We start from the raw sequence: 24,320 nt of genomic DNA on the forward strand, positions 1-24,320 counted from the left end.
CTCACACTGGGAGGCAGCATCGTTTTGTCCTAATAAGGGAAGCTTTTCAAGAAGGGCCAGTTGTTCCTAGGCACCTAGTATGGGTGTGTGCGTGAGCAGCTGGGATGAAAAAAGCACACGGGAGCATCCAATCACAGGAACAGACTCTGTTTTACTAAACCTTCCCGGAGGGGGCTGGGGCTGGGGCCCTTTGCCGCAGTCTTGCTGCATCTTCTCCTCAGCCCCTGCTCCACTCCCCAAGGAGTAGCTAGGTTCCTTGTCTCTGTGCTCCAGTTTAGGGGCTCTTCCCCAGCCTGAACGTCCCCAGCCTCCTCGTCTTCCTCCTTCATACGTGAGTCCTCAGCAAAGGGCAGGCTAGCCTCTGTGAGGGGAAGGTCAGGTGTGTTCCCGTTTCAGATACTTTGTCTCTACCCCCACCAGACTCTCACCCCCAGCCTGTTACCTGGCTCTGGAACCTCCACACCCTTGCTGGGCGTGTTCTTTTGTAGCAGCTGGTGGATGGTGTGTAACTTCATGTTCAGAAGCTCCTGCTGTGCTCCGGCCAGAGTAGTCACGCTGTGGATAGGTCCCCTCAGAGGCTGCCCCGTCTATGTCCCCACTTCTCACCTGCCACACATTGCTCTCCTTACCGCTCAAAAAGGGGGTCCAGCTGGGCCATCAGATTGTTCAGGTGTTGTTCCGTCTGGGCCAGCTGTTGTGTCAGCTGGGCCAGCTGTTGCTCTGGAGGTGAGGGAGAGGAGGAGGGCAATGGTTACTCAGCTTCTGCTGCCCCCCAACTCCCTACCAAGCAAGACTTCTGCAAAACCCACCTGACTGCAATGATTCCTTCTTGCCTGCCTCTTCTTGGAGAACAGGAGCCTCATTTTTCTCCTGCTGCACAAGGAGGAAATGGAGATGCTGCAACAAGGCTCCCCACCCCTTGTCTCCAAAGCCAGTAAGAGGAGGAGGAGGAGAATTTGAGGTAGAGAAAGCTATTGGATTTTTACTTCAGAGAATCACAATCCCATCTAGTCCAGCTCCTCACCCAGGACATGAAGCAGCCTGTCAGTACGCCCTCACTAGGTCATTCAGTCTACTCTAACACCTCCAGGAAAAGAGCAGCTCCCTCCAGCTTGATAAAGTTCTGGTTGTTAGTTTATATACAAAGCCAAAAACTGTCCTTCATGTCTCTACTTTTCACTGTGCTGATAAGAGACTCCCAAAATCATGTCTTTTCAACATGATAGCCCCTTGGGAATTTGAAAACAATGGTTATTCCCCCCACCCCCACCCCACCCCTGCCCTCTCACTTCCCCACGTCCTCTCTGGCTTAATATCACCAATCTTTTTCAGACTGTGCTCATTTGACATGACTTTCTCTGGTTGCTTTACTGAACTTGAGCTCTTAAATCAGTGCCCCAAAAAGAATAAAGTTCTCCAGGAATGTTCTGATCATAAGATAAACACAAATGAACTTCATTAGCCAATCAATGAACTGCTGCTGTTATGTTTCTTTTAGACTATATTTGGGCCCAAGAATAGAATTTATCTATTCTTGTTAAATTTCATCATTGAATTCAGTCCTTTATCCTAGCTTGTCAAGTCTATTTGGAATCATGATCAGCTGTCCCTTCTAGTTTTACATCACCTCCAAATTGCTCTGGAGCCCTCTATTTCCCGGTGCAATTGAGTGATAGGGCCAGGGCTGGATATACAGCCCTGGGAGGTACTACTTTCCATTTCAACAGTTTCCATCCACCAAAAGGTACTGTCAATTCATATTTCAGTGCCTCCTTCCCAAGGACATGAGCCTGCTTGGTACCTTGAACTCAAAAAAACACCTGACTACAGTAACCAACCTCTTGTACCAAGGTTGGAATCTCACCAGGAACTCCACACTTGCTGGGTTCAAATCCCAGCTCCACTAGTTACTGGCTCTGACCTTGAGCAAGTGACTTAATCTCTTCATTGGCTTGTTGCGAAGACTACATGTGATGTTTATTTACAATTTACCATGTGCCCTTCACATCCATCACCTCGCTGGATGCTCGAAATGACCCCCTAATGCTGGAAAGCCAAGTAACTACTGTTCAGTTCATAGAATGACCGGAAGATGTCTCTTGTTCTTGGTACCATAACGCCCCCAGGGGAAATTCAGGCCCGGGGCATCCCCACCACTGGTCTTCGCGCACCTGCAAACACTTATAGAGCACAAAAGCCACGACGGCTGCGGTGTACAGCGCCCCCAAGGGCCACGCCCGGGCCCGCTCCTGCTGGTCCTTGGGCGGCGGCGGCCGCCGGGGTTCCGTGGCCTTAGGGCTGACCTGGGTGGCGTCCCCTGCGGAGGAGGGCAGAGGAGGGTCAATAGGGCTGGGACTCCAGGGCAATCCCAGCCTCCCCCCAGCAGCCCTCGCTGGTACCTGGGTGTGCCCGGAGGTCGGGGCTGGAGCGGTCTCCGAGGACCCCGGGCAGCGCAGACACAAGCAGGAGCCCCACAACACCCGCGGGCGAGACCGCGCTCGCCATTGCAGGCCGACAGACTAAGGCCCCTGCGGCGCTAGGCAGCGGAGCGCCCCAGTGCTCATGGGTAGGCGCGCCGGCCTCGCTGGGGCCGCCCCCAGAAGGCCACGCCTACATAGTGTGGGCGGGGTCACGCGCTATTTGCATAGGACCATTGGCCAAATTTTCCTAAATTAGTTAATTTCTTTTCTATTTATTCTAATCTATATTAACCAGAATACCTCCGGAAGTATTAGAAGATTATTCCAGAAAGTGGTTTTTATTTCATAAACCACCAATCTTCTCACCCTAAGTAATAGGTAGATTTCTTGATGGACCTATAAAAGGGCCGAGTATTCGGCCTTTTTCCCGTAGTTCGCGCTGAAGGCCTGTTACCTAGGCTACGGACGGAGGACTCGGTTCCTCATTTGCACCTAGGGGAAAGTCCCCGGACCGCGGGCAGAGAGTGCCGCGTGCGCACGCACGTAGACCTCCCCCGCTCCTCGTTGTCAATCCGCCAAGAAGCGAAGAGCTGAGCGGGCGTGTGGCGGGGGCGGCGTCCGTCATCTCCTCTAGTTACGCAGGCGGTGCGTCTCCGCGCACTAACCACACGGGGCTCATTCTCAGCGCGGCTGCATTTTACAAATCTCTGCTGATTGACAGGTAACTGACAGGTAACAGCTACAGATGTCAGCTCAAATGCCTCAATGCACAATACAACTTTGTGTATTCATTAGCCACTATAGTACCACTATTATGTCAATTATATCACAGTAAAGCTGGAAAAATCCTTTTATTCCTATAGCCTAGCACAGCACATGGCTCTAGCAAACACTCCTTTTTTAAAAATTAAGTTCATTGGGGTGACATTGGTTAATAAATTTGAGTGTTTACCTTGCGCAGGGGCCATGCTAATTTCTGTATCTTTCCAATTTTAGTATATGTGCTGCCAAAGCGAGCACTCAAAGAATCCTTGTTGAAGGAAATTAATGTTTTCAAACGATCCAACAGTTAAATATAAGTAAGCTCTTTTTAAAAATGAGGAAACTCAGGTTCGTGAAGGTTAAGTGTTGTTGATCAGGTAAGAGACTAGGCGATTCCAACCATTTTCTGCTTGTCTCCATATCTTCTGTCTCACGTCACCCCACCTCCAGGCCTTCCCACTTCTTGCCGACCCTGACTTCTCCAGGCAGACTTAGGCAGTCTCCCGCTGTTCCACACTATCTTTTATAACTGTCTGGGATATAAAGGGTCATCTTCCTGATTAGACCAACAGCTCTTTGAAGAGGAAAGAAGCCATTTCTCACTCACATTTGTATCTCCAGAGCTTGGCACATAAGTGATGGGTACTGGTACATGTGTATTAAATGAATGAAGTACACGTGTTAAATAAATGAATAAAATGCGGTGTATCTTCCTGTCTTTCCAGAAAGGAAGGGGGCACTGCAGGGAAAGACCCGAACCCAGGGGAGTTACCGTGGTCTAGTTGGCCACCATGAGGCAGCCTGGGTGTCCGAACAGTGTACTCCAAGCCAGTTGGTGTAGTCAATGTAAATAAGTGGTTCCGGGAGGAGGAGAAGGGGACAGGGGTATAATATGATAAATGGCTGCTAACTGATAGTTGCCTTCAGAGAATTTGGGCCCACTATTGCCAGATATTCTGATTTCTACACCTCCTCACCCCAATTCAACAAATTGGGATTTTTAAAATTTGAAATCTCTGTTGTAAAATGTTAACAAGGAATATTTGGCATATTTGACACCTGTGTGGATCATGTTTTTAAAATTCTCTTCTATAGGACAAAATTATTTTCATTAATAATCAGGAAATGAAACAAATAATAAGGACCACAAAATAAACTAACAATAAGGGTCAGAAATTCAGACTGAATTATTTGTATAACTGAATGTCTGATATAATCATGACAGTATAAAACTATATATAGTGCCCAACCAGTATGGCTCAGTGGTTGAGCATCTACCTATGAACCAAGAGGTCACAGTTTTATTTCTGGTCAGGGCACATGCCCAGGTTGTGGGCTGGATCGCCAGTAGGGGATGTGCAGGAGGCAGCCTTTAATGTTCTGCTCTCACATCAATGTTTCTTTCTCTCCGCCTTCCTCCCTCTCTAAAAATCAATTTAAAATTTTTTTAAGTTTCTTCATATTAAGCAACAAACATGCAAACAGTTAGGGAAAGAGTAATCATAAGGATGTTTGGCAAGGATTTAAAAAATTCCATTTCACAATAAATCCCAGAAATTTTCAATGTAAATAAAAACTCTGAGAGGTCACCTGGGATGACATAAAGTAATTCAAGTTCAATTTCTTTGACTTTACAATCATTGTGCTACTTATTGTTTATTATAAACCCATGGGCTAACTATGGGAATATGTACTATCATAGGAGTTGGAGACAGAGATTATGCTCAAAGAGAACTTGAACAACTCCAAACTGTTAGGAACTAATTCTAGATTTAAACACACCTAGATGAATCTGCTTATGTCAGGGGCCAATTGTGTAACTGGGAGTTCTCTAGATGAACTTCCAGGTACATGACAATGTTTTCTAAAGGATAGGTAATACAAGTGTGCTAATTTGAAGCTAGTATATTATGAAAGCTCATCAGTAACCACAACAATGTAGAACTTGGATCTATAAACGTTTTTTCAGAGAGGAGTACTTTATTACTGACATTTTTTAGGATTGCTGGAACATGGTGGTAATAAAATGGAGACCAATTTTTAGTTGGTTTTGTCTTAAAATTCTCTACAGATGATAACCCTCTTATTGCCTGCAGCTGGAGGATCAGACCTCTAATGCCATTCCCCTCCTTGGCACACTACTGCAATCTTTAAAAGTTAAAAACAAAACAAAAACATTGTATGGGACAGACAAAACATATTTCTGGCTCCTGGTCTAAAGTTTAAATTCGGAACTTAAACTCCCTCTTCCCACATCAATAGCCTCCCACTGACTGGGCTGTCTCTGGGCGGGGCAGGTACTCTACTCCCTGCAGTGAACATGTGCAAAGACAGGGCTCAATATCCAGGACAGCACCGGGGCAGAGGTTTCTTTAATTCAACTACCTTTTGAGATTGACAGTTCTTAAGGACAATTTGGATGAAGTGGGTCGAGAGGGAGGAAACTACCTTTTTTGTGCCCAAACTGTTAAAGCAGAACTAGAGGCCCACTTTATATTTGTATCTCCAGAGCTTGGCACATAAGTGATGGGTACTGGTACATGTGTATTAAATGAATGAAGTACATTCATTTAATTAGGAATCACCCCCATGCACCAAAATTCGTGCATGGGGGTGATTCCTAAGCCTGGCTGGCGATCGAAGCACAAGCATCTGGCATGGAAGGGCAGGTCCCAGCTGACCTCTGGGCCCTGGGCAGCACCCGGGCCCTCGGGCCCCCACGTGCCCCCCTCTGCCTGAGTCACAGCACCCGAGATGCAGTGAGTGCGGCCAGACGTCACGGGCCGGAGTGCAGCGTGGGCCTCTGGGCCGTCCAGCGGCGCCACACGGAACCCAGGTGGGCAGCACACTCTCTCCCGGCTGGCCTCGCAGACCGGCTCCTGTGCGAACCCACGGGGAGCCTGACTGGCCCCTGCGGTCCCGGGGGCTGCAGCCTGGCCCACCCAGAAGAGACCGTGTGGGTGCGGGGCGGGCTCCTCATGGGCGCCTGGCACCTGAGTGGGGGCGCAAGCCCTGGCGTCCCGGGGGAGGGTAGCAGGGGGAGTGAGAGCAAGCTCAGCGGACACCCTGCATTCTCACCACACCTCCTCCATCCCCATCACCCCCTCCCCCAGGTAGCCGGCGAGAGGTCACAGTGGGTCACTGATGCCCACCATGTTCCACACCACCCCCCTGGCGGTCAGTGCATGTCATAGCCAGCGGTCAAACTCATGGTTGAATGACTGCCTGAGGGGGCAATTTGCATATTATAAAAGGCTAATATGCAAATTGTCCCCTTGGGACTTTGACCAACCAGGAGTTCAACCGCTCACTATGACGTGTGCTGACCACCAGGGGGTGGCATGAAACGAAGGCAGCCGGCAACCAGGGAAGGAAGGCCTCGGCCGGCCCCGGCCGGCAGCCAGAAGGCCCCGATTGGTCCTGATCACCGGCCAGCCTAGGGATCCTACCCGTGTACAAATTTCGTGCACTGGGCCCCTAGTATAGGATAATAACGACAATGGTCATCCTAACACGTTCACCTTGGATCAGCCTTAGGGTGTGGTGAGAGGGTACATACCAGGAGACCTCCCAATCCTATTCCATGTTATAGCATGTTCATCCAGGAGCACATTCTCCTCATGAGACTCAGAACTGGAGAGAAAAGTCAGGTGCCCTGTGGCATAAGGAGATCTCTGTCATAAAGCCTGCCTTCCTTGTCTCGTGGGTCCTGCCTCATGCCACTTCTGCCCCCCTTGGGAGTCTTCATGGGCTCACCTACACAGTGGCAAAGCCTTCTTCTCTCTTCTCTGGCCAGAGGGGGTACAGGGCCAAGGGCGAGGGGGCGTGAGGTGGGGAGCTGCGGAAGTTCAGGAGTTGCTGGTGGCGCAGGTGCAGGCACTGGGCGGTGTCAGTTCTTTCACTCATCCCTCCCCTCCCCCTTCCTCCCCGGAAACCAGCGACTTTGCCACCACCAGTATTGGGGATGATGAGCTGTGGGGGCCAGGCCCAGGGACGGGTGGGAGTAAGGGGGGCTGCTGCGGCTGTCAGACCATAAGCCAGGCGTACGCCTAGGCTCAGGGCAGCACGGTCGATGCTTGCAGACTTGGCTCCCACATCAATAGTCATGAGCAGCGGTGCAAACTGCACGGATCAGCTAGGGCCCGGTAAGCTGGGCGGGGCAGGGACAGGGGGAGGGGTCACGCGGCCCCAGGTCCCATCTGCTGGGATCTGGAGGGCTGGGCTGGGCAGTAATACCCACCCCTCTATTCTCTCACATCCACAGGAATTCCCTCCTTCACCAAGGCCTGGGGATTGTGGGCCCTCTTAGGGGCTGTGACGCTGCTGCTTCTCCTCTCGCTGGCTGCACACTTGTCCCGATTCCGTAGTGGCTGGAGGAGGAACCATCCAGGAAAGGGACAGTGAGTGGGGGGAAACAGAAATGGGATAACTGACAATTTCTCCCTAACGAGAGGTCCCCACTGACCCCCTAAACTTTGTGTTGCAGTTCTGGAGGGTCTGTGGAAGAGGTCCCCCTGTATGGGAACCTGCATTATCTGAAGACAGGTAGGAAACGGGCAGAGGGAGAGGCACAGAGAACAGGTCCTGGGCGGGTGGGATGAAGGGCTGCAGGAGGAGGAACAAGAAGTGACCAGGTTTCTGTTACCTGTCCCAGGACGACTGTCTCAAGAACCAGGGCCAGACCAGCAGGATCCAACACCTGGAGGCCCCACCAGGGTGAGTCCGTTGTTGCTGAGGAAGAGGGGAGGGAAGGAAGTGGGGGGCGCTTTTTCAAGGGTCCAGTGAACTTCTAACAGCCTTGCGTCTCCAGGCTGCAGAGGAGGCGATGTGCTATACCAGCCTGCAGCTGCGGCCTCCCCAGGGCCGGATCCTGAGCCCTGGAACCCCCATCAAATACTCAGAGGTGGTGCTGGACGCTGAGCCGAAGCCCCAGGCCTCGGGCCCGGAGCCGGAGCTCTATGCCTCCGTGTGTGCCCAGACCCGCAGAGCCCGGGCTTCCTTCCCAGACCAGGCCTACGCCAACAGCCAGACTGCACCCAGCTGAGATGGAGGGCCTGGCATCGCCCCGGCTTCCTCTGTTGCAGGGGTTACTGCTACCCTGTTCGGGTTGTGACTATTTCCCAACAAACCCCCAAAGACAGTCAGCCATTACCGGGTCACAAAAGGTGATGTTCCCCAAACCTCCTATCTGACCCGAGGGAGATATCTCAGGGGAAAAGCAGGCCCCCCCGTTTCTTGAGGATGGAGAAAGCAGAGGCTGTGGCCCCCTCCTCGCTTCCTCCTCCTTCCGGAGTTTTACCAGGTCCTCCCCACTATTGCTCTCATACAGTGTACCCCTGACACCTCAGTGTCTCCTCAGACACAGGAAGTGGGCAGTGGGGGAGGGGGTAAGAGCCTAAGAGGACCTGGGTGGGTATACCCCTGGGGAGGCCACGGGCTGGGGGGGCGAGGGAGGAGGGGAGGAATCCTGGAACCTAGCAACCTGAAGAACCCAAGCCTGGCTCTGGTCTGAGAACCTGGCAGGAGAATACCAGTCTCTATCCTGCTGCCTCTGTTGTGTCCCCAAGTTTTTAAATAAAATTCCTCAAAAAGTGTCTAGACTTTATTCAGTGGGCCACAGACCTGCGGTAGACCCCACATGGTGGGAGTGTGAGCTCTGCTGTCTGCACAGAGCACTTCCCAGGGGAGCCTGACTGGGGAAGAGGGCCCGAGAGGGACAGCCTCATCCACAGGGCAGGGGTGGGTGCCAGGGGAGGCCGGAGCTGCTAGGACGTCCCCAGAATTGACACTGAGGACCGCCCCAACTCCCATCACCTGGAGCCTGCAAGCTCAGCAGCCCCTGCCCCACTCTCCATGGGCTCTGTAACTGTGCTGCACCCCCACACCTGGGGTCTACCATCTCCTCCCAGGGCCTCTGGAGAGGCAGGTCCGACAGACGTGAGGTTTGAGGGGCAGAAGAAAGGGGAGCCTGAGGCTTTCACCAAACCTCTCTCCTTCCTAGCGTCCCAGAGAAGGCAGAGGCCGGCCTGGTGGTGCCAACAAGAAGGGGCCTCCTCTGCACACACACAGACACACAGTAACCCAGTGCCCTGGGGTTCCTGGACCCGAGCACCCCACTGGCGCCTCCCCAGAAGCAGCCGGGGCCGCGGTTAGGGCAGCTGGATCTGTGTGGGCGGGAAGGTGGCTTTGGGGCGGGTACCGGATGCGGGAGCCGCCCGCAGCGGGATGTGGGGCTCTGAAGGCTGCTGTGCACAAGACGCTCAACGTGTCCGCGGCCTGGGGCTGAGGGCGTCACCACTGGGACTCGCCGGCCATCGCAGCCGAGGCCTCAAACGACCCCCGACCCAGACCGGCTCTCCCACCGGGCTCTGCGGCTCCCGCCGGTGCAGGACCGAGCTCCGAGCGCCCCCGCGCGGCGGGACGCGGCCTCGCCACCACCTCTGCGCAGGCGCGAGGCTGCCGGGTCCGCGGCATGCTGGGAGGTGAAGTCTCCAGGCTCGCCTCCCCCCCCCCCCCCCCCCCCCCCCGAGTTTATAGGCTCCGTCGCTCCCGGAGCATCGGGCGCCTCCCGCGTTCCCAGAACGTAGCGGGCTCCCTCCGTGTGGAGCTGGGTATGACTTGAAGTCTTTCCTTCCAGTCTCCGAAGCCTGGATCCTCTGCTTTCTTTCTCCCCTACAACGCTTTAGTTTTTACCTTCTTATCTTTTTTTTAAAAAAATACATATATATATTATTGATTTTTTACAGAGAGGAAGGGAGAGGGATAGAGAGTTAGAAACACCCACCAGCTGCCTCCTGCACACTCCCTACTGGGGATGTGCCTGCAACCAAGGCACATGCCCTTGGCTGGAATCGAACCTGGGACCCTTCAGTCCGCAGGCCGAGGCTCTATCCACTGAGCCAAACCGGTTAGGGCCTGACCTTCTTATCCTGTCTGTCACTGAAGGCTCATGCCCTAGCCTAGGATCTCGACTGAACGCCAGGTCTGTGGCAACTTCCTAATCTAGGAAATAAATAAGGTTAATGTGGGGCAGCCGATGCACCTCAAACACCTTCTGAGGGCCCCCTTGCCACATCTCTCCAGCTGCTTGAGGGCCTCACTTTACCAAATACCTGGGAGTTTGCTCCCTTCCAGAGCTCCAGGTGCTTCCCTTGGGGCCCTCCCTGCCTCACTGGTGTTTGTTTCCAGCCAGAAGGAGTGCCCTGTCCCAAGCAGAATCCCAGGGGAAGCCACAAGGGCCCTTTGGGGATCCCGTTCCCCCCCTCTTCCTGAGATCCCAGCGGGGAGGATAGGAATAAGCCCAAGACCCAAAGACAAAGGGTCTGTGATTGTCAAAGGTTCAATGATAGGAAGTTCTTAACGAATTATTTGTAGGTGGGGAGGAGCCTCAGAAGCCACCCCAAGCCACCCAACCAAGGCCCCTCCATCTTTGGCTTGCACTGCACTCTGTCAAAAGGAGTCTAACTTTCAACTTGGTTTTGGCTCCAAGGAGGGTAACAGAGCTGGGACATGGAGAGAGACCAAGTCTTAATGACTTCATTTGAAACCTTGGATCCAGCCATGCCCAGAGCAAGATCTGCTTCCTGAACTTCTTGGTTATGTAAGCAAGCTAATAAAATCCTTTTTTTTGCTTAGTCAGTCAGTCTAAGTTAGACTTTCTATCTCTTGCAACTCTTGAGTTCTGACCTCCTAATAATGGCTTACGTTTTTACTAGTAAGTCTTTTGGTGATTATCACTTTGTCAGTAATACTTATACTACTTAGAGTGAGGGGATTCTGCGCATGTAGCAACCCTATGAAGACCTCCCTCCTCACACTCCCTCTGATAACTCTCAGCTATAGCTGAGGAACTTTATTTTATTTTTTCTTTTATTAATTCTGATCCGAGGATATTTTCCCATTGATTTTTAGAGAGAGTGGAAGTGCGGGGGAGACAGAGAGTAGTAACATTGATGTGAGAGAGACAGCCAGATTGGTTGCCTCCCACAGGAGCCCTGACCAGGGCCTGCAACTGAGGCACGTGCCCTTGACCAGAATCAAACCCGGGACCCTTCAGTCCACAGGCTGATGCTCTATCCACTGAGCCAAACCGGCTAGGGCTCCATTTATTTTTTATTTTTTTAGAGACAGTGGAAGGGAGGGGGAAGAGACTGAAAGAAAGAATACTGGTGTGAGACACATCAATTGGTTGCCTCCTGCACGTGCCCCAATCGGGCCAGGATCCAGCTTGCAACCGAGGCACATGTCTTTGACTGGGAATCAAACCTGGGACCCTTTAGTCCACGGGCTGATGCTCTAACCATTGAGCAAACTGGCCAGGGCTAGGCGGGGAACTTTAAGTGGGCTCTGCTGAGCTCTTGGCAGAGAATTTGAGGACAAATTTCTGGAGAAGAGCCTCAGAGCCAAGAGCAACACAGCAAGTCCCAGAAACAGTCTGCTTTCCAGGAACAATCAATGGCTTTGCTGAGCCTCCCCTACTCTCCAAAAAGACCAGTGGAGGATTGAATTTGTCAGCCCTTGAAGCTGGGAAAGGCAAGCCAGAGGGCAGAGAGATCTGCTGGAGGAAGCAGGTGAATCTCTGACTGAAAAAATGTGTAAAGCTCAAACAAAAAAGATTTCCCTGAACTAGAAAATCAGAACCCAAAATTTCCATAGACAAATCACAGGAGAGGATGTACTGCTAAAACCTGAAAACAGGTCTAGAGAATTAAAGATGAAGTATCTCAAAAATATGGAGATGCAAATCATGTGGTTAAAGATGGGAGATCGGAGCAGACCCAGGAAACTTCACTTCTGTGAGTTCCTTCAGAATAAGGAACAGGAGAGGAGAGGTCATCATTAAATAATAGATTCAATTTCCCTGAGCTAAACAAAGACTTAAGTTCCAGACTGGACTGATAGGAAAAGACACACACTTAGCCACATGAAGGTTAAAATTCATAAGCTCATAAGGATATGGGGAAGCTTAGCACATTTTCAGGCAAAAAGAAAGTTCTTTCTTCTTACCTGCTACCCTGGAAGTTAAAAGACCAAAAAAAATTGAATGTGAGTCAATGAAAGAAAAGGCCTGTAACCCAGACCCAGCCAAAGAAGAAAGAAAGATAGATAGATTTTATCAGCACAGAAGTCTTTTTTATTTTTCCCCCACTCACCATGCCATGAATTCACGGGGAACGGGTCCCAGAAGCTCAGGCTCCTTCCCATGGGTTCTCACAAAGCGCGCTTCTGTGGGTGGAGCAGGCTGACGCTTCAGTTAACCCAGGTACCCTTCTCTCTGGCTTCCTTCTGTTTCTGATCATTTTCCTTCACACGTTTCAGGAGGCTGTCTCGGCTGTTAGATGCTCAATATGCTCAATACCTACATTCATTCTCTTGGCAAGAATCTTGCCCTTAACTTGCTCGTTCACAACAATGCCCACTGCATGCTGGGTGACAGACTCTTCCAGTGTTGCCGTGGTGACAGTTGTGGGCCTTCCTTTTTGAGCAGCGCCCATTCCCTTGATGTCCACAATGTCACCTTCTTGTAGATTCGCATGTATGTGGCCAAGGAACGGCTCCATGCTTCCTAAAAGGCCTAGAGGACACACAGCGGGTGCCTCCCTCTTTCCCTTTGTGTTAGTCATTTTGGCGAGTTACTGGAAGATGGCGGTTCCGGCCGAAAGGAAGCGAAAGATAGATCTTAAAGATTTGCAAAAGTCACCAAGTATTTCACCTAAGAAATACTTATTGTTATTATTATTATTAATTTTTAATCCTCACCTGAGGATATTATTCCATTAATTTTTTTAGAGAGAGTGGAAGAGGCAGGGAAAGGCAGAGAAATATCAATGTGAGAGAAACACATTGACTGGTTGCCTCCTGTATGTGCTGACCAGGGCCCGGGCGGGGAGGAGCCTGCAACCCAGGTAACGTACTTGCCCTTGACCTGAATCGAACCTGGGAACCCAGGATCATTCAATCTGCAGGCCTAGGCTCTATTCACTGAGCCAAACTGGCTAAGGCTTTCTTTTTCTTTTTTAAAAAAAATATATTTTATTGATTTTTTACAGAGAGGAAGGGAGAGGGACAGCGAGCTAGAAACATTGATGAGAGAGAAACATCGACCAGCTGCCTCCTGCACACCCACTACCGGGGATGTGCCCACAACCAAGGTACATGCCCTTGACCAGAATCAAACCCGGGACCCTTCAGTCTGCAGACCGACGCTCTATCCATTGAGCCAAACCGGTTTCAACCTGGCTAAGGCTTTCCATTGATTTTTAGAGAGAGTAAAAGGGAGGGGGAAAGGCAGAGAGAAACATTGATGTGAGAGTGCCAAACGGGCTAGGCTGAGAAATACTTTTAAGATATTAATGAACCCTGGCTGGGTGGCCCAGTTGGTTGGAGCATCGTCCTGTACACCATAAGGTTGTGGGTTTGATTCCCAGTCATGTCATATACTTGGATTGCAGGTTCAATCCCTGGTCAGGATGCATAGGGGAGGCAACTGATCAATGTTTCTCTCTCTCTCTCTTTTTCTCTCTCTTTTCCTTTCTCTCTAAAATCAATAAAAACATATACTCATGTGAGGATTTTAAAAAAAAAAGACTATGCCAAAACCGGTTTGGCTCAGTGGATAGAGCGTCAGCCTGCGGACTGAAAGGTCCCAGGTTCGATTCCGGTCAAGGGCATGTACGTTGGTTGCGGGCACATCCCCAGTGGGGGGTGTGCAGGAGGCAGCTGATCGATGTTTCTCTCTCATCGATGTTTCTAACTCTCTATCTCTCTCCCTTCCTCTCTGTAAAAAATCAATAAAATATATTTTAAAAAAAATAAAAATAAAAATAAAAAAAAAAAGACTAATGAAGCAACAAATGAATCAGAACAGAGACTTGAACATAGGGGAAGATGAAGAGGAAAAAAAGCAGTGAGGAGCAATGAGCCATGAACTATAATTTCTATCTATAGCCCTATATATTTATAACATGTAATGTAAATGCTAAATAAGGACTCTTGGAACAGATGGGACACACTGTAAGGGAAATTCTAATAAGTATTAAATCATCTCAATGGAACTCTGGAATCAGCTGGAGAGCAGAAGGGGAAGGTAAGTGCTCCAGGACCTAAGGTAGGGAGGATGAGCGAAGATGGGGGAAGGGCAGTGAAAGTAATTTAAGGCCATATATATTAGGGTGGAGAGGAAGTAGGAGATAAACAGAGCATGATGGAAATAGTTGTTGTTCTGTGAAACAGTACGTTTCACATACTAGAAGAGTCATATGTCTAAGAGAACAGGGCAAAGGATGGCGACTATTAATAGAATGACAAACTACAAATTAACAAGGGGGGGGGGGCGCATGGGATGAATAGCTATTCATTCAGTCCAGCAAAAGAAAAGAAGAGTTCACAACAATGTTTAAAAATTTAAAACCAACTAAGATGGAAATAATAAATCAAATACATCACTCATTACAATAAATGTGTGTGGGCTGAATTCTTCCATTTCCATTAAAATATTGTCAGATTTTTTTATAAATCAAATTCTCGTCCATATTACTTAAAATAAAAATACTTAAAAAGTGATAAAGAAAGATGCAAAATAAGGGTGTGGTAAAGATACACCAGGCAGCAGAAGTGCTAACACTGATATCCAACCAGGGCAATAAACGGCAGGTGAAAAGTGGTGTGAGGATCGCCTGCCAAGAAGTAGGCAGGAACCTCAGGGGCGATGGCCACTTTTTGGTCAATTTTAAGTGTACAATCCCATGAGTCTGACAAAGATATGCAATCATGTACCCACCACAAGGTATTGGATGTAAGCTACAATATGTTAAAGCTGGTTTTAAAAAATAACAAAACTATCGTGTTCACAAAATTTAAATGCTGAATGAAAAAGCAGTGTAATACCAGAAACCTTCTCAATTACTCTGTATTATATATTCCTGAAATGCCATAAAGATAGCAAGCTTTAAAAAAAAATAAAGGAAAAATAGAGGTAGTAGTTATTTCAATAAATTTTAAAAAGAACAAGAAAAGAAACAAAAAAATAATCAGGATATAATAAAAATGGAAATGAATGAAATGAAACACAAATGAAAGTATTAAAGAGCATAAATTAAAAAATGTTCTTGCCCAGCCAGTGTTGTTCAGTGATTGAGCATCGACCCATATACCAGGAGATCACTGGTTCGATTCCTGGTCAGGGCACATGCCCAGTTTCAACTTCGATCCCCAGTAGGTCTGAAGGAGGCAGCCAATCAATGTTTCTATCTCTCTCTCCCTCTCCTTTCCTCTTTCTCAAAAATCAATGAAAACATATTTTAAAAAAATGTTCTTAAATAGGCTAATAAAATTAACTTCTTGCAAGCCCAAGTAGGGGGGAAAAGAGAGTAAAAACAGACAAGATTAGTTATGAGAACAAAAACATCATTACAGATATGGGAGAGAAAAAATGATAAAGAAATTAAACTTAAAATTTCTCATCAACAAATTTGAAAATTTAGAGGAAATGGATACATTTCAGGAAAAATATAAATTACCAAAGTTGACCCGAGAGAAATAGGAAAGCTTTAAGAGTTCAACCTATCCTAGTAAAGACTAGAAGATTATTAAAGATCTACTTTTTTAAAGACTGCATTCAAATGGCACCACAACTGAGTTTTATCTAACCTTAAATAATATTTTTCATGCCAGTTAAACTAGTTAAGACTATAGTAAAAGAAGGAAAGGTCACATACTTAATATATAGAGCCAGAATAACTTAATAACATTCCTAAGAGAAACTCTAAGTAAAAAAGAAAAAGAGGAAAACTGCTATTATGTAATGAAGACTTTTTACTAAAACCTAACAGTAAATATTGTTAAAGTAAACAAACCAAAATAAATTATTGTTATTTTGCCTATCATCATTATTATTTAACATATCTTGGAAGTTTTACCAAATTCAGTGACAAGAAAATGAATTGTTATGATCATCTGAAAAATTATAACTATTTTTTTGCTGATATGATTGTACTATCAGAAAATTCAAAAGACTATAGTAAAAAACTCTAGTAAAAAAAACCTAGTAAAAAGTATAACATATAACAAACATAAACTGCTCTTTTCCTACTCTAGCAATAAGCATCTCAAATTGAAAATCAGAAAAATATTCAAATTACAGTTACAGAATTATAAAGTCTTAGGATAACAACAATTATAGTCACCATAATGCTATACACCATTGTAAGCACTTTGTATTAATTCAATCATTCCTCACAACACCCTCTTGAGATAGATCACTATTATTATTCTTATTGTACAGAAAAGGACCCTGAGGAACCGAGAAATTAAGTGATTTGCTAGCTGGTAATATGTTGAGTTGGGATTTGAATCCTGGCAGTTTGGCATTGAGACTATCCTTGTAATCACTGTGTTACAGTATGTAAAATTTTTAAAAATTGGATATAATACATATAACATATTAGTTTCAGGTACACAACATAATGATTCAATATTTGTATATATTACAAAATGATCACCACCACAAGTCCAGTTAATATCCATCACCTCACCTAGTTACACATCTTTCTTGTGATGAGAACTTTTAAGATCAACTCTTTTTTTTAATTTTTATTTTATTGATTTTTTACAGAGAGGAAGGAAGAGGGATAGAGAGTTAGAAACATCAATCAGCTGCCTCTTGCACACTCCCCACCGGGTATGTGCCCGCAACCAAGGTACCTGCCCTTGACCGGAATCGAACCTGGGACCCTTCAGTCTGCAGGCCGGTGTTCTATCCACTGAGCCAAACCGGTCAGGGCAAGATCAACTCTTTTAGCAACTTTCAAATATGCAATACAGTATGAGTAACTATAGTCACTATGTTGTACATTACATCCCTAATAACTGTAAGTTTTACATGTGAATTTAATCAAGAAACACATAGTATTCATGAAGAAAGCTATGCAACATTATTCAAAGACCTAAAGCAAGATTGGGATAAACAGGAAATCAACCATTTCCTTCGCTTGGAAGATAACGTATCATCAAAAAATGATTCTCCAAAAAATCAATTCTCCAAAAATTAAAGAATGTATGCAGTTAAAATATTTACAATTAACACCTCAAAGAAGAGTCAAGAACAAATATTTTTAAGAGAAAAAAAGTAAGATAATTTTGCCTTACCAACTATCAGAACATACTATAAGGCCACTTGATCAAATCAATAAGTGAAGGGAAAACAATTGATGAGTGGAATAAAACAGGAATCCAAAACTAGGTGTTTGTATATACGAGAACATGGAATTTAATTCCTTGGGAAAAGGAAGGCTCACACACTAAATGGTCCTGACTGAGTGCCTACGCGGTGCTAGGACTGTGCACTGGTCGGGCTCGCCTTCCAGGGAGCCATGGAGCCTCCCCTGCAGGACGTTCACGTCACCAGAGTTGGAGGCAGCGTGAGACTGACTCGGGTTCCAGTCTGTCCCCATGGGTCCTGGCTTATCCCCACTCCCCCACTTTCCATCTGCCTCCCCTTCCTGCCTGCCTGCCCTGCAGACCCCAAGCTCCAACATTAGAAGCAAAGACAATGGCCGAAACCGGTGTGGCTCAGTGGATAGAGCGTCGGCCTGTGGACTGAGGGGTCCCGGGTTCGATTCCGGTCAAGGGCATGTACCTTGGTTGCGGGCATGTCCCCAGTGGGGGGTGTGCAGGAGGCAGCTGGTCAATGTTTCCTCTCATTGATGTTTCTGGCTCTCTATCCCTCTCCCTTCCTCTCTGTAAAAAATCGATAAAATATATTATTATTGAGGTATAATCGATACATAACATTGTGTAAGTTTAAGGTGTACAACATGTTGATTTGATACATTTATATATTGAAATGATTACCACCATAGTTAACCAACCCCTATCATGCCATCTAATTGTCATTTCTTTTATGTGGTGAGAACAGCTTGATTGAGTCTTGACTGACATACTAGGTCAGTGGTCGGCAAACCGCAGCTCGAGAGTCACATGCAACTATTTGGCCCTTTGAGTGTGGCTCTTCCACAAAATACCACGTGCAGGCGCGCATGTACAGTGCGGTTGAAACTTCGTGGCCCATGTGCAGAAGTCGGTTTTTGGCCTGGGTGAGTCTATTTTGAAGAAGTGGCGTTAGAACACTCAAGGGGCGAAAGAGCCGCATGTGGCTCGCGAGCCGCGGTTTGCCGACCACTGTACTAGATGAAGGACATATAAATAATCATTGTTATTCTTTCAATTTTCCTTTAGGCTTGAAATGTTTCAAAAATAAGATTGTGGGTGGAAGAGGAGAAAAATATGTACAAAGGATCTAATATTCCCAGAAGAGCAAATCCAACTGGCTAACAAACATGAAAATATGTTCAAATTCACTAGGAGTCAGGGACATGCCATTTAATGTACTAGTAATAATGAGATACCACTCTTTAAAAAAAATACATTTTTTATTGATTTCAGAGAGGAAGGGAGGAGATAGAAACAACAATGATGAGAATCATTGATTGGCTGCCTTCTGCACGCCCCCCACTGGGGAATGAGGCTGCAACCCAGGCAGGAGCCCTTGACCGGAATCAAACCTGGGACCTTTCTGTCCGCAGGCTAATAGTCTATCCACTGCGCCAAACCGGCCAGGGCGTGAGACACCACTTCATATTCAGGGTGGAAAACAGTCTCAAAACCGTTGGGGAACTCAGACCCAGTGTATCATGAGTTGTCCCCACCCTCCCAGCAGGAGCGAAGTTACTGGTGTGTTTACACCAGTTCCCACCAGTCATTGGTTGAGAGCTGCTCTGGTGAGGCCGATTTTGGCTGGCGTGGGCTGGGGCAGAGCCGCTGGCAAAGAAAAGCTGCAGGCAGAGATGCTGGCAGTTGGAAGTCAGGCTGGTGTGTACCGAAGGGTAAGGCCTGAGGCGACAGGGATGGCTGAGGCACCGAGTGCTCCGGCATTGCTCAGATCCACTCATGCCCCTCGTCAAGCTCAGGCTGTCGCTGTTTCTTTGAGGTGACAATTTCTCAAAAGAGAAGGAGGAGTGGGGAGAGGAGTAAAACGCACCCCAGGAGGGACAGTGGGACAAGCTACAGGCCCACTGCTGCGGTTGGTTCTGAGGCTGCAACCGAGAGCCTTCCTTTTCCTCCTCTGCCGTCTCCTCACTCTCAGGCAGCGCTAGATACTGGTCTAGATGGCCTGGCTGGTGGCTTACCCGGACTTTCATTTCTTTCTTTTTAATTGATTTCAGAGAGGAAGGGAGAGGGAGAGGGAGATAGAAACATCAATGATGAGAGAGAATCATTGATCGGCTGCCTCCTGTACACCCCACACTGGGGATTAAGCCCACAAACTGAGCACGTGCCCTGACCAGGAATCGAACTGTGACCTCCCGGTTCATAGGTCGGTGCTCAACCACGGAGCCACGCCGGCTGAGCCGGACTTTCATTTCTGAGCCCTGAGTACTGCACCCTTTACAGGCTGTGGTGGCTGCAGCTGCCCATGTGTGGACAGTGAATCACCAGGCATGGAGCACCAAGAGGCACCCGTGAACCCCCTGGCAGACATGCTACCTGCTTCCATGATGTAGCAGCGACCCTATCTCCTCATGATAACCAGGTTCGATTACCCTTGCCGGTAATCCCCTCCAACGTGGGAGACATGGGAGCCAGGCACAGTGCTGAGTGTGGAGGACTCTACTCCGTGGACAGAAGTAGGCTCTAGGCAACCTTTCACCTTCAGCTCCCACTGTGAACTGAGTGGTCATCTCCATATTCTCCCATTTAAATTCCTGAGAGTGAAAATTCTATCATTCTGACTTCCAGGCCAGGCCACCCCCTAGGCCACAGGCTTAAGTCAGTTGCCCAAACACCTGAGGTCAGAGGGGTTGGGGGTCACATCATACAATTTTGGGGGCCTAAGGCTGCCTCATCAGCAGGAATCACCCCCTTCAAAGGGGCTGGTAAGTGTGGCTGGCACAGTGTGTGACATATTTAGTAAAAGTGCTGTAGTCCTGCCTGGCCAGTGTGACTCAATGGTTAAGCTTTGACCCATGAACCAGGAGGTCACGGTTTGATTCCCAGTCAGGGCATATGCCTGGGTTGCAAGCTTGATCCCCATGTGTGCAGGAGCCAGCCAATCAATGATTCTCTCTCATCATTGATGTTTCTATCTCTCTCCCCCTCTCCCTTCCTCTCTGAAATCAGATATATATATATATATATATATATAGTTCAAAGACTCATGTGATTGGGGGGTGGAGGGGTGCAGGGAGAGGTCAATGGGGGGAGGAAGAGGATATATGTAATACTTTCAACATACATATATTTAAAGTGCTGTAGTCCTAAGGGACCACCTTTTGTCACAAGCCCTCCCTCATAGGCATGAGGTTAGTTCATAAGTAACTTACAGCCTACTGAGCCCAGTTTCTGAATTTGTGTGGTAAGTGGGTTGGGCTCACTGTGACCCCTTTGAGCTCCAAAATGCCCGATAACTGCCTTTCTCCTCAGACCTTGTACATAAACTTTGTTAAGCCAGACCCCCTCCATCCCGTGCTTCTGTAATTTATTTTTTGAACCCCAAATTTCATTTTTAAATAAATCTATCTGTTATTGTTTATCTTTATTACAGTTTGTTCTGTGGTTTGGAACCATCATTTTTCCATCTTTTTTTTTAAATATACTTTATTGATTTTTTACAGAGAGGAAGGGAGAGGGATAGAGAGTTAGAAACATCAATGAGAGAGAACCATCGATCAGCTGCCTCCTGCACACCCCCCACTGGGGATGTGCCCGCAACCAAGGTACATGCCCTTGACCGGAATCGAACCTGGGACCTTTTAGTCCGCAGGCCGACGCTCTATCCACTGAGCCAAACCGGTTTCGGCCTGTCTTCTTCTTCTTCTTTTTTTTTTTTTTTTAATAAGGTTTTTATTGGTCCTCACAAAATTCTGATTCAATTGTAAGCTCTTTTTTAAATTTTTATTTTTATTGATTTCAGAGAAGGAAGAAGGAGAGATAGAAACATCAATGATGAGAGAGAATCATTGATTGGCTGCCTCCTGCACGCCCCACACTGGGATTGAGCCCACAACCCCGGGCATGTGCCCTTGACCGGAATCGAACCTGGGACCCTTCAGTCTGCAGGCTGACGCTCTATCCACCGAGCCAAACCGGCTAGGGCTCATTTTTCCCTGTCTTAATGTTTGAATCTTGAGTTTCCCTTTGGTGTACTCGCTTTTTGTTTGTTTTGTTATAGCTCCTAGGTCCATACCTCAACATCTATAATGTGCTTTCTGTGTCACCATTCAAGACAGGACCAAAGAGAGGCCTGGGCCAAGTCACTGGAGACCTACCGACACACGTTGGCTTCAGTGATCCAAGGGCTGCAAATCTCCTTCATGGTGCGAGAAGATGGCTCACGGGTCTCCCTCTTGACTTGAAGTTATCGAGACTTCTGAAGACGCTTTTGCTACATCTACACCTACTATATAGGCAGCAGTCACATCCTTGACTTATGTCAGACACTGTTGAGACAATCCCATATTTTAGATAGAAATTTGTGACTTGCCCAAAGTCACCTACAGTGGCCAGGGCTGTCTTCTTGATCCATAATAGCATGATCTCTCCTTTACATCATGCTTCTTCTACAGTTCGGGAAACTCATCTATTGCTGCTGTAATAAATTACTACAAATTTAGTGGCTCAAAAAAGACAAGTTTCTCATCTCCTAGTTCTGTTGGTCAGAAGTCTGACAGGTCTCACTGGACTCAAGTCACGGTGTTGGCAAGCTCTCTGGAGGCTCTGTCAGGAAACCTGTTCCCTCTCCTTTTCCAGTTCCTAGAGGCCACCTGCATTCCTGGCCTTCAAAGCCAGCAACTTGGGTGGAGTCCCTCTCATGCCAATTCTCCGCCCCTTCTTCCAGGGCCGAATCTCTCTCCCCAGGGTCCTGAAAGTGTCTCCCTTTCAAAGACTCATGTGATTGGGGGGTGGGGGTGGGGGCGGGGAGAGGTCAAAGGGGTGGGGGGGGGGGAGGAGAGGACATATGTAATACTTTCAACAAAAAAGATTAAAAACCCCCACAAAGACTCATTTGATTAGATTGGGCCCACCAGGAAAGACAGGATGGTCTCCCCATCTAAAGGCTCTTCCCTGAAGCAAACTGCCTTTTGTCAGGTGAAGCCGCAGATTCACAGGTTCTGCGATTGGAGTGTGAACACTCTGGGGAGGCCGTTATTCTGCCCACCATGCCCTATCCATAGCTTGGGCGTCCTGGAGCCAGTGGGTTAAGGTAATAAGACAGAGATAACGTGACTTCAGGGTACCGAGAGGCTTCCTTGACTTCCTGATGGTGGCTGCACTTCACCAAAGTGGATCCAGATGAGCCCCTTTAACACAGCAGATTCTTTCCGGACGCCCTCATCGCTGGCTCCCTCCTCTTGTCACCTTAGCAACCCGCTCCCTGTGATAAGCAGCAGCGGTCAGGAGAAGGCAAGAAACGGGCTTTGGCGTTTGTCCTCTGGGGCGGCAGGTGGTTTATGGTCCTGGCAAAGCTGTCCGGCACTGGCCCCTCAGCTCTTAAAAGCCCCAGGTGTTGCTGACACGTGGGCAGGTGAGGTGCAGCTCAGATGTTCTTTCCGGTGTCCAGTTTTGTAAGGTAATGCGTGTCAATCTTGCAGAGACCACGTGGGGAAAGAGAAGGATCCTGGTCTCATCCCTGTTCACAACAGAAGGCCACCAGACAGTCTCGGATGGAACGGAACGCAGACTGTCATCAGGAGATGTATAACCGTCACCAAAAGAGCCGAAGAGGAGAGGGACCTAGGCCAAGCCTCCCTAAGGCAGCCAGGCCACTGTGGGTGCAGGTTGGTACATCCTGGTTCCACTGGGCACTCTCCCTTCTGAAGCCCCTCCAAGGGTTAAGTGAGGCAGCATGCCCATTGATTCTTTTTTATTAAGTATATTTTTATTGATTTGGGAGAGGGAGAGGGAGAGATAGAAACATCAATAAGAGAATCATTGATCGGCTGCCTCCTACTCGCCCCCTAGTGGCAAGCGAGCCTGCAACCCGGGCACGTGCCCTTGACCAGAATCGAACCCGGGACCCTTCAGTCCCCAGGACCCTTCAAAGGTCCCCAGAATGACGCTCTATCCACTGAGCCAGGCTGGCTAGGGCCCCACTGATTGTTTTTCAAGCACGTACTGGAAGCTTGGTTTTGGCATTTTACCCGGCCTCCAAGCCATGTTCCCTGAGTTTGGTTCTGAAAGCTGGAACCCTATCTGTAGTTTATAGCACTTCTGCAAGTGTGCCCGCCACTGGTTTATCCCCACACGCTGGCCCGCCCCCTGTACACCACAGACTCAGTCCCCTGACTGCACCCTCCCACACGCAGCCAGCAGCTGCGCTGCACTCCCACTCACTCCCACAGGCCTCCGCGGCCCCCAGGGAGTCACCAGCACACCGCTGTCTGTTACCGGAGGGAGGCCCCGACCGGGTGTCAGGGGAGGGCACGGGGTTGTTGGAAACTTTAACCAAGCAGGGACAGTTAACAGCTGCAGGGACACCGTAGGAAACGGTGAGCCTTAAAAAGGAAATATTTGTAGAATCTGTCCCCACGACCTCTTAAGACTTTTCTGAAAACTCCCTGCGGTGGAAAAAAATAACAGCTAGCTCAGGCACCCGTGAGCCCACAGAATCCTCCGTGCTTAATCCTCCGGGCCAGCTTAGAGGCTCGCCGCGCACAGTCATCCCTAAGAGACCACAAAGAGCCGGGGTTGTGGTGCCTGCACTCACACACTCTCATAGACACACACACACACACACACACACACACACACACACACACACACCTGCCTCTCCCTGAGGCACAATCCTCGGGTGGCAAGTGTGCCGTCCGCCTCAGTGGGCAGTGTCTGGGCAGGCTGGGAGCCCCTGTGAGAGCTCTCCACAGACCCACAGGCCCCTCACCACGCTCCTCCACGCACCACTGACCACACGACAGGCTGTGAGCATGCGGTGAGGAACTGTCGCCTTCCCCTTTCCTCCCGCAGCTGCAGGGGGTGTTTCTGAGGGGGCGGATGTCACCCACTAGGGGTGGGTTTTCCCCACCCATACCTTGTCTTGTCCCAACTTCTTCCCACCCCCATAAGTAGGCCCTGTGGGGGTCACAT

At 48.5% G+C, this 24,320-nt stretch overlaps 2 protein-coding genes and 1 pseudogene across 4 annotated transcripts; 1 reads left to right on the top strand and 2 right to left on the bottom strand.

Moving 5' to 3' along the window:
- Window position 1: 1 nt before the first annotated feature.
- On the bottom strand, window positions 2–2,561 carry CCDC107 (coiled-coil domain containing 107). Of its 2 annotated transcripts, none has more exons than XM_079790907.1 (6): window positions 2,400–2,561; window positions 2,172–2,317; window positions 810–870; window positions 630–720; window positions 443–555; window positions 2–361 (listed from the first exon to the last, which is right to left on the bottom strand). In XM_079790907.1, the coding sequence occupies exons 1-6, from the start codon at window positions 2,503–2,505 to the stop codon at window positions 132–134; spliced, it is 747 nt and encodes a 248-aa protein (XP_079647033.1). In that variant the 5' UTR covers window positions 2,506–2,561; the 3' UTR covers window positions 2–131. The 2 variants fall into 2 exon arrangements, with proteins under 2 accessions (XP_079647033.1, XP_079647032.1); XM_079790906.1 differs by having other exon boundaries at window positions 810–873.
- A 4,636-nt stretch (window positions 2,562–7,197) lies between these two features.
- On the top strand, window positions 7,198–8,549 carry SIT1 (signaling threshold regulating transmembrane adaptor 1). The gene is made up of 5 exons (XM_079790946.1): window positions 7,198–7,327; window positions 7,447–7,582; window positions 7,669–7,727; window positions 7,837–7,898; window positions 7,993–8,549. The coding sequence occupies exons 1-5, from the start codon at window positions 7,255–7,257 to the stop codon at window positions 8,224–8,226; spliced, it is 564 nt and encodes a 187-aa protein (XP_079647072.1). The 5' UTR covers window positions 7,198–7,254; the 3' UTR covers window positions 8,227–8,549.
- A 3,143-nt stretch (window positions 8,550–11,692) lies between these two features.
- On the bottom strand, window positions 11,693–12,805 carry LOC307111152 (large ribosomal subunit protein eL21-like; annotated as a pseudogene). The gene is made up of 2 exons: window positions 12,335–12,805; window positions 11,693–11,705 (listed from the first exon to the last, which is right to left on the bottom strand). The product of its transcript is annotated as a large ribosomal subunit protein eL21-like (transcript).
- Between the last annotated feature and the right edge of the window lie 11,515 nt (window positions 12,806–24,320).

Source organism: Cnephaeus nilssonii (assembly GCF_951640355.1).
Source record: "Cnephaeus nilssonii genome assembly, chromosome: 14".
Taxonomy (NCBI): domain Eukaryota; kingdom Metazoa; phylum Chordata; class Mammalia; order Chiroptera; family Vespertilionidae; genus Cnephaeus; species Cnephaeus nilssonii.

What these genes read in the sequence shown, in the direction of transcription:
- SIT1 (XM_079790946.1), top strand. Translation starts at nt 7,255, where the DNA reads ATGCTTGCAGACTTGGCTCCCACATCAATAGTCATGAGCAGCGGTGCA. An exon ending in CACGGATCAGCTAGGGCCCG is followed by an intron (nt 7,328 to 7,446) that starts GTAAGCTGGGCG and finishes TCACATCCACAG; the next exon opens with GAATTCCCTCCTTCACCAAG. An exon ending in CACCTGGAGGCCCCACCAGG is followed by an intron (nt 7,899 to 7,992) that starts GTGAGTCCGTTG and finishes TTGCGTCTCCAG; the next exon opens with GCTGCAGAGGAGGCGATGTG.
- CCDC107 (XM_079790906.1), bottom strand. Translation starts at nt 2,505, where the DNA reads ATGGCGAGCGCGGTCTCGCCCGCGGGTGTTGTGGGGCTCCTGCTTGTG. An exon ending in CGACCTCCGGGCACACCCAG is followed by an intron (nt 2,318 to 2,399) that starts GTACCAGCGAGG and finishes CCTCCTCCGCAG; the next exon opens with GGGACGCCACCCAGGTCAGC. An exon ending in TGCTCTATAAGTGTTTGCAG is followed by an intron (nt 874 to 2,171) that starts GTGCGCGAAGAC and finishes CTCCTTGTGCAG; the next exon opens with CAGGAGAAAAATGAGGCTCC.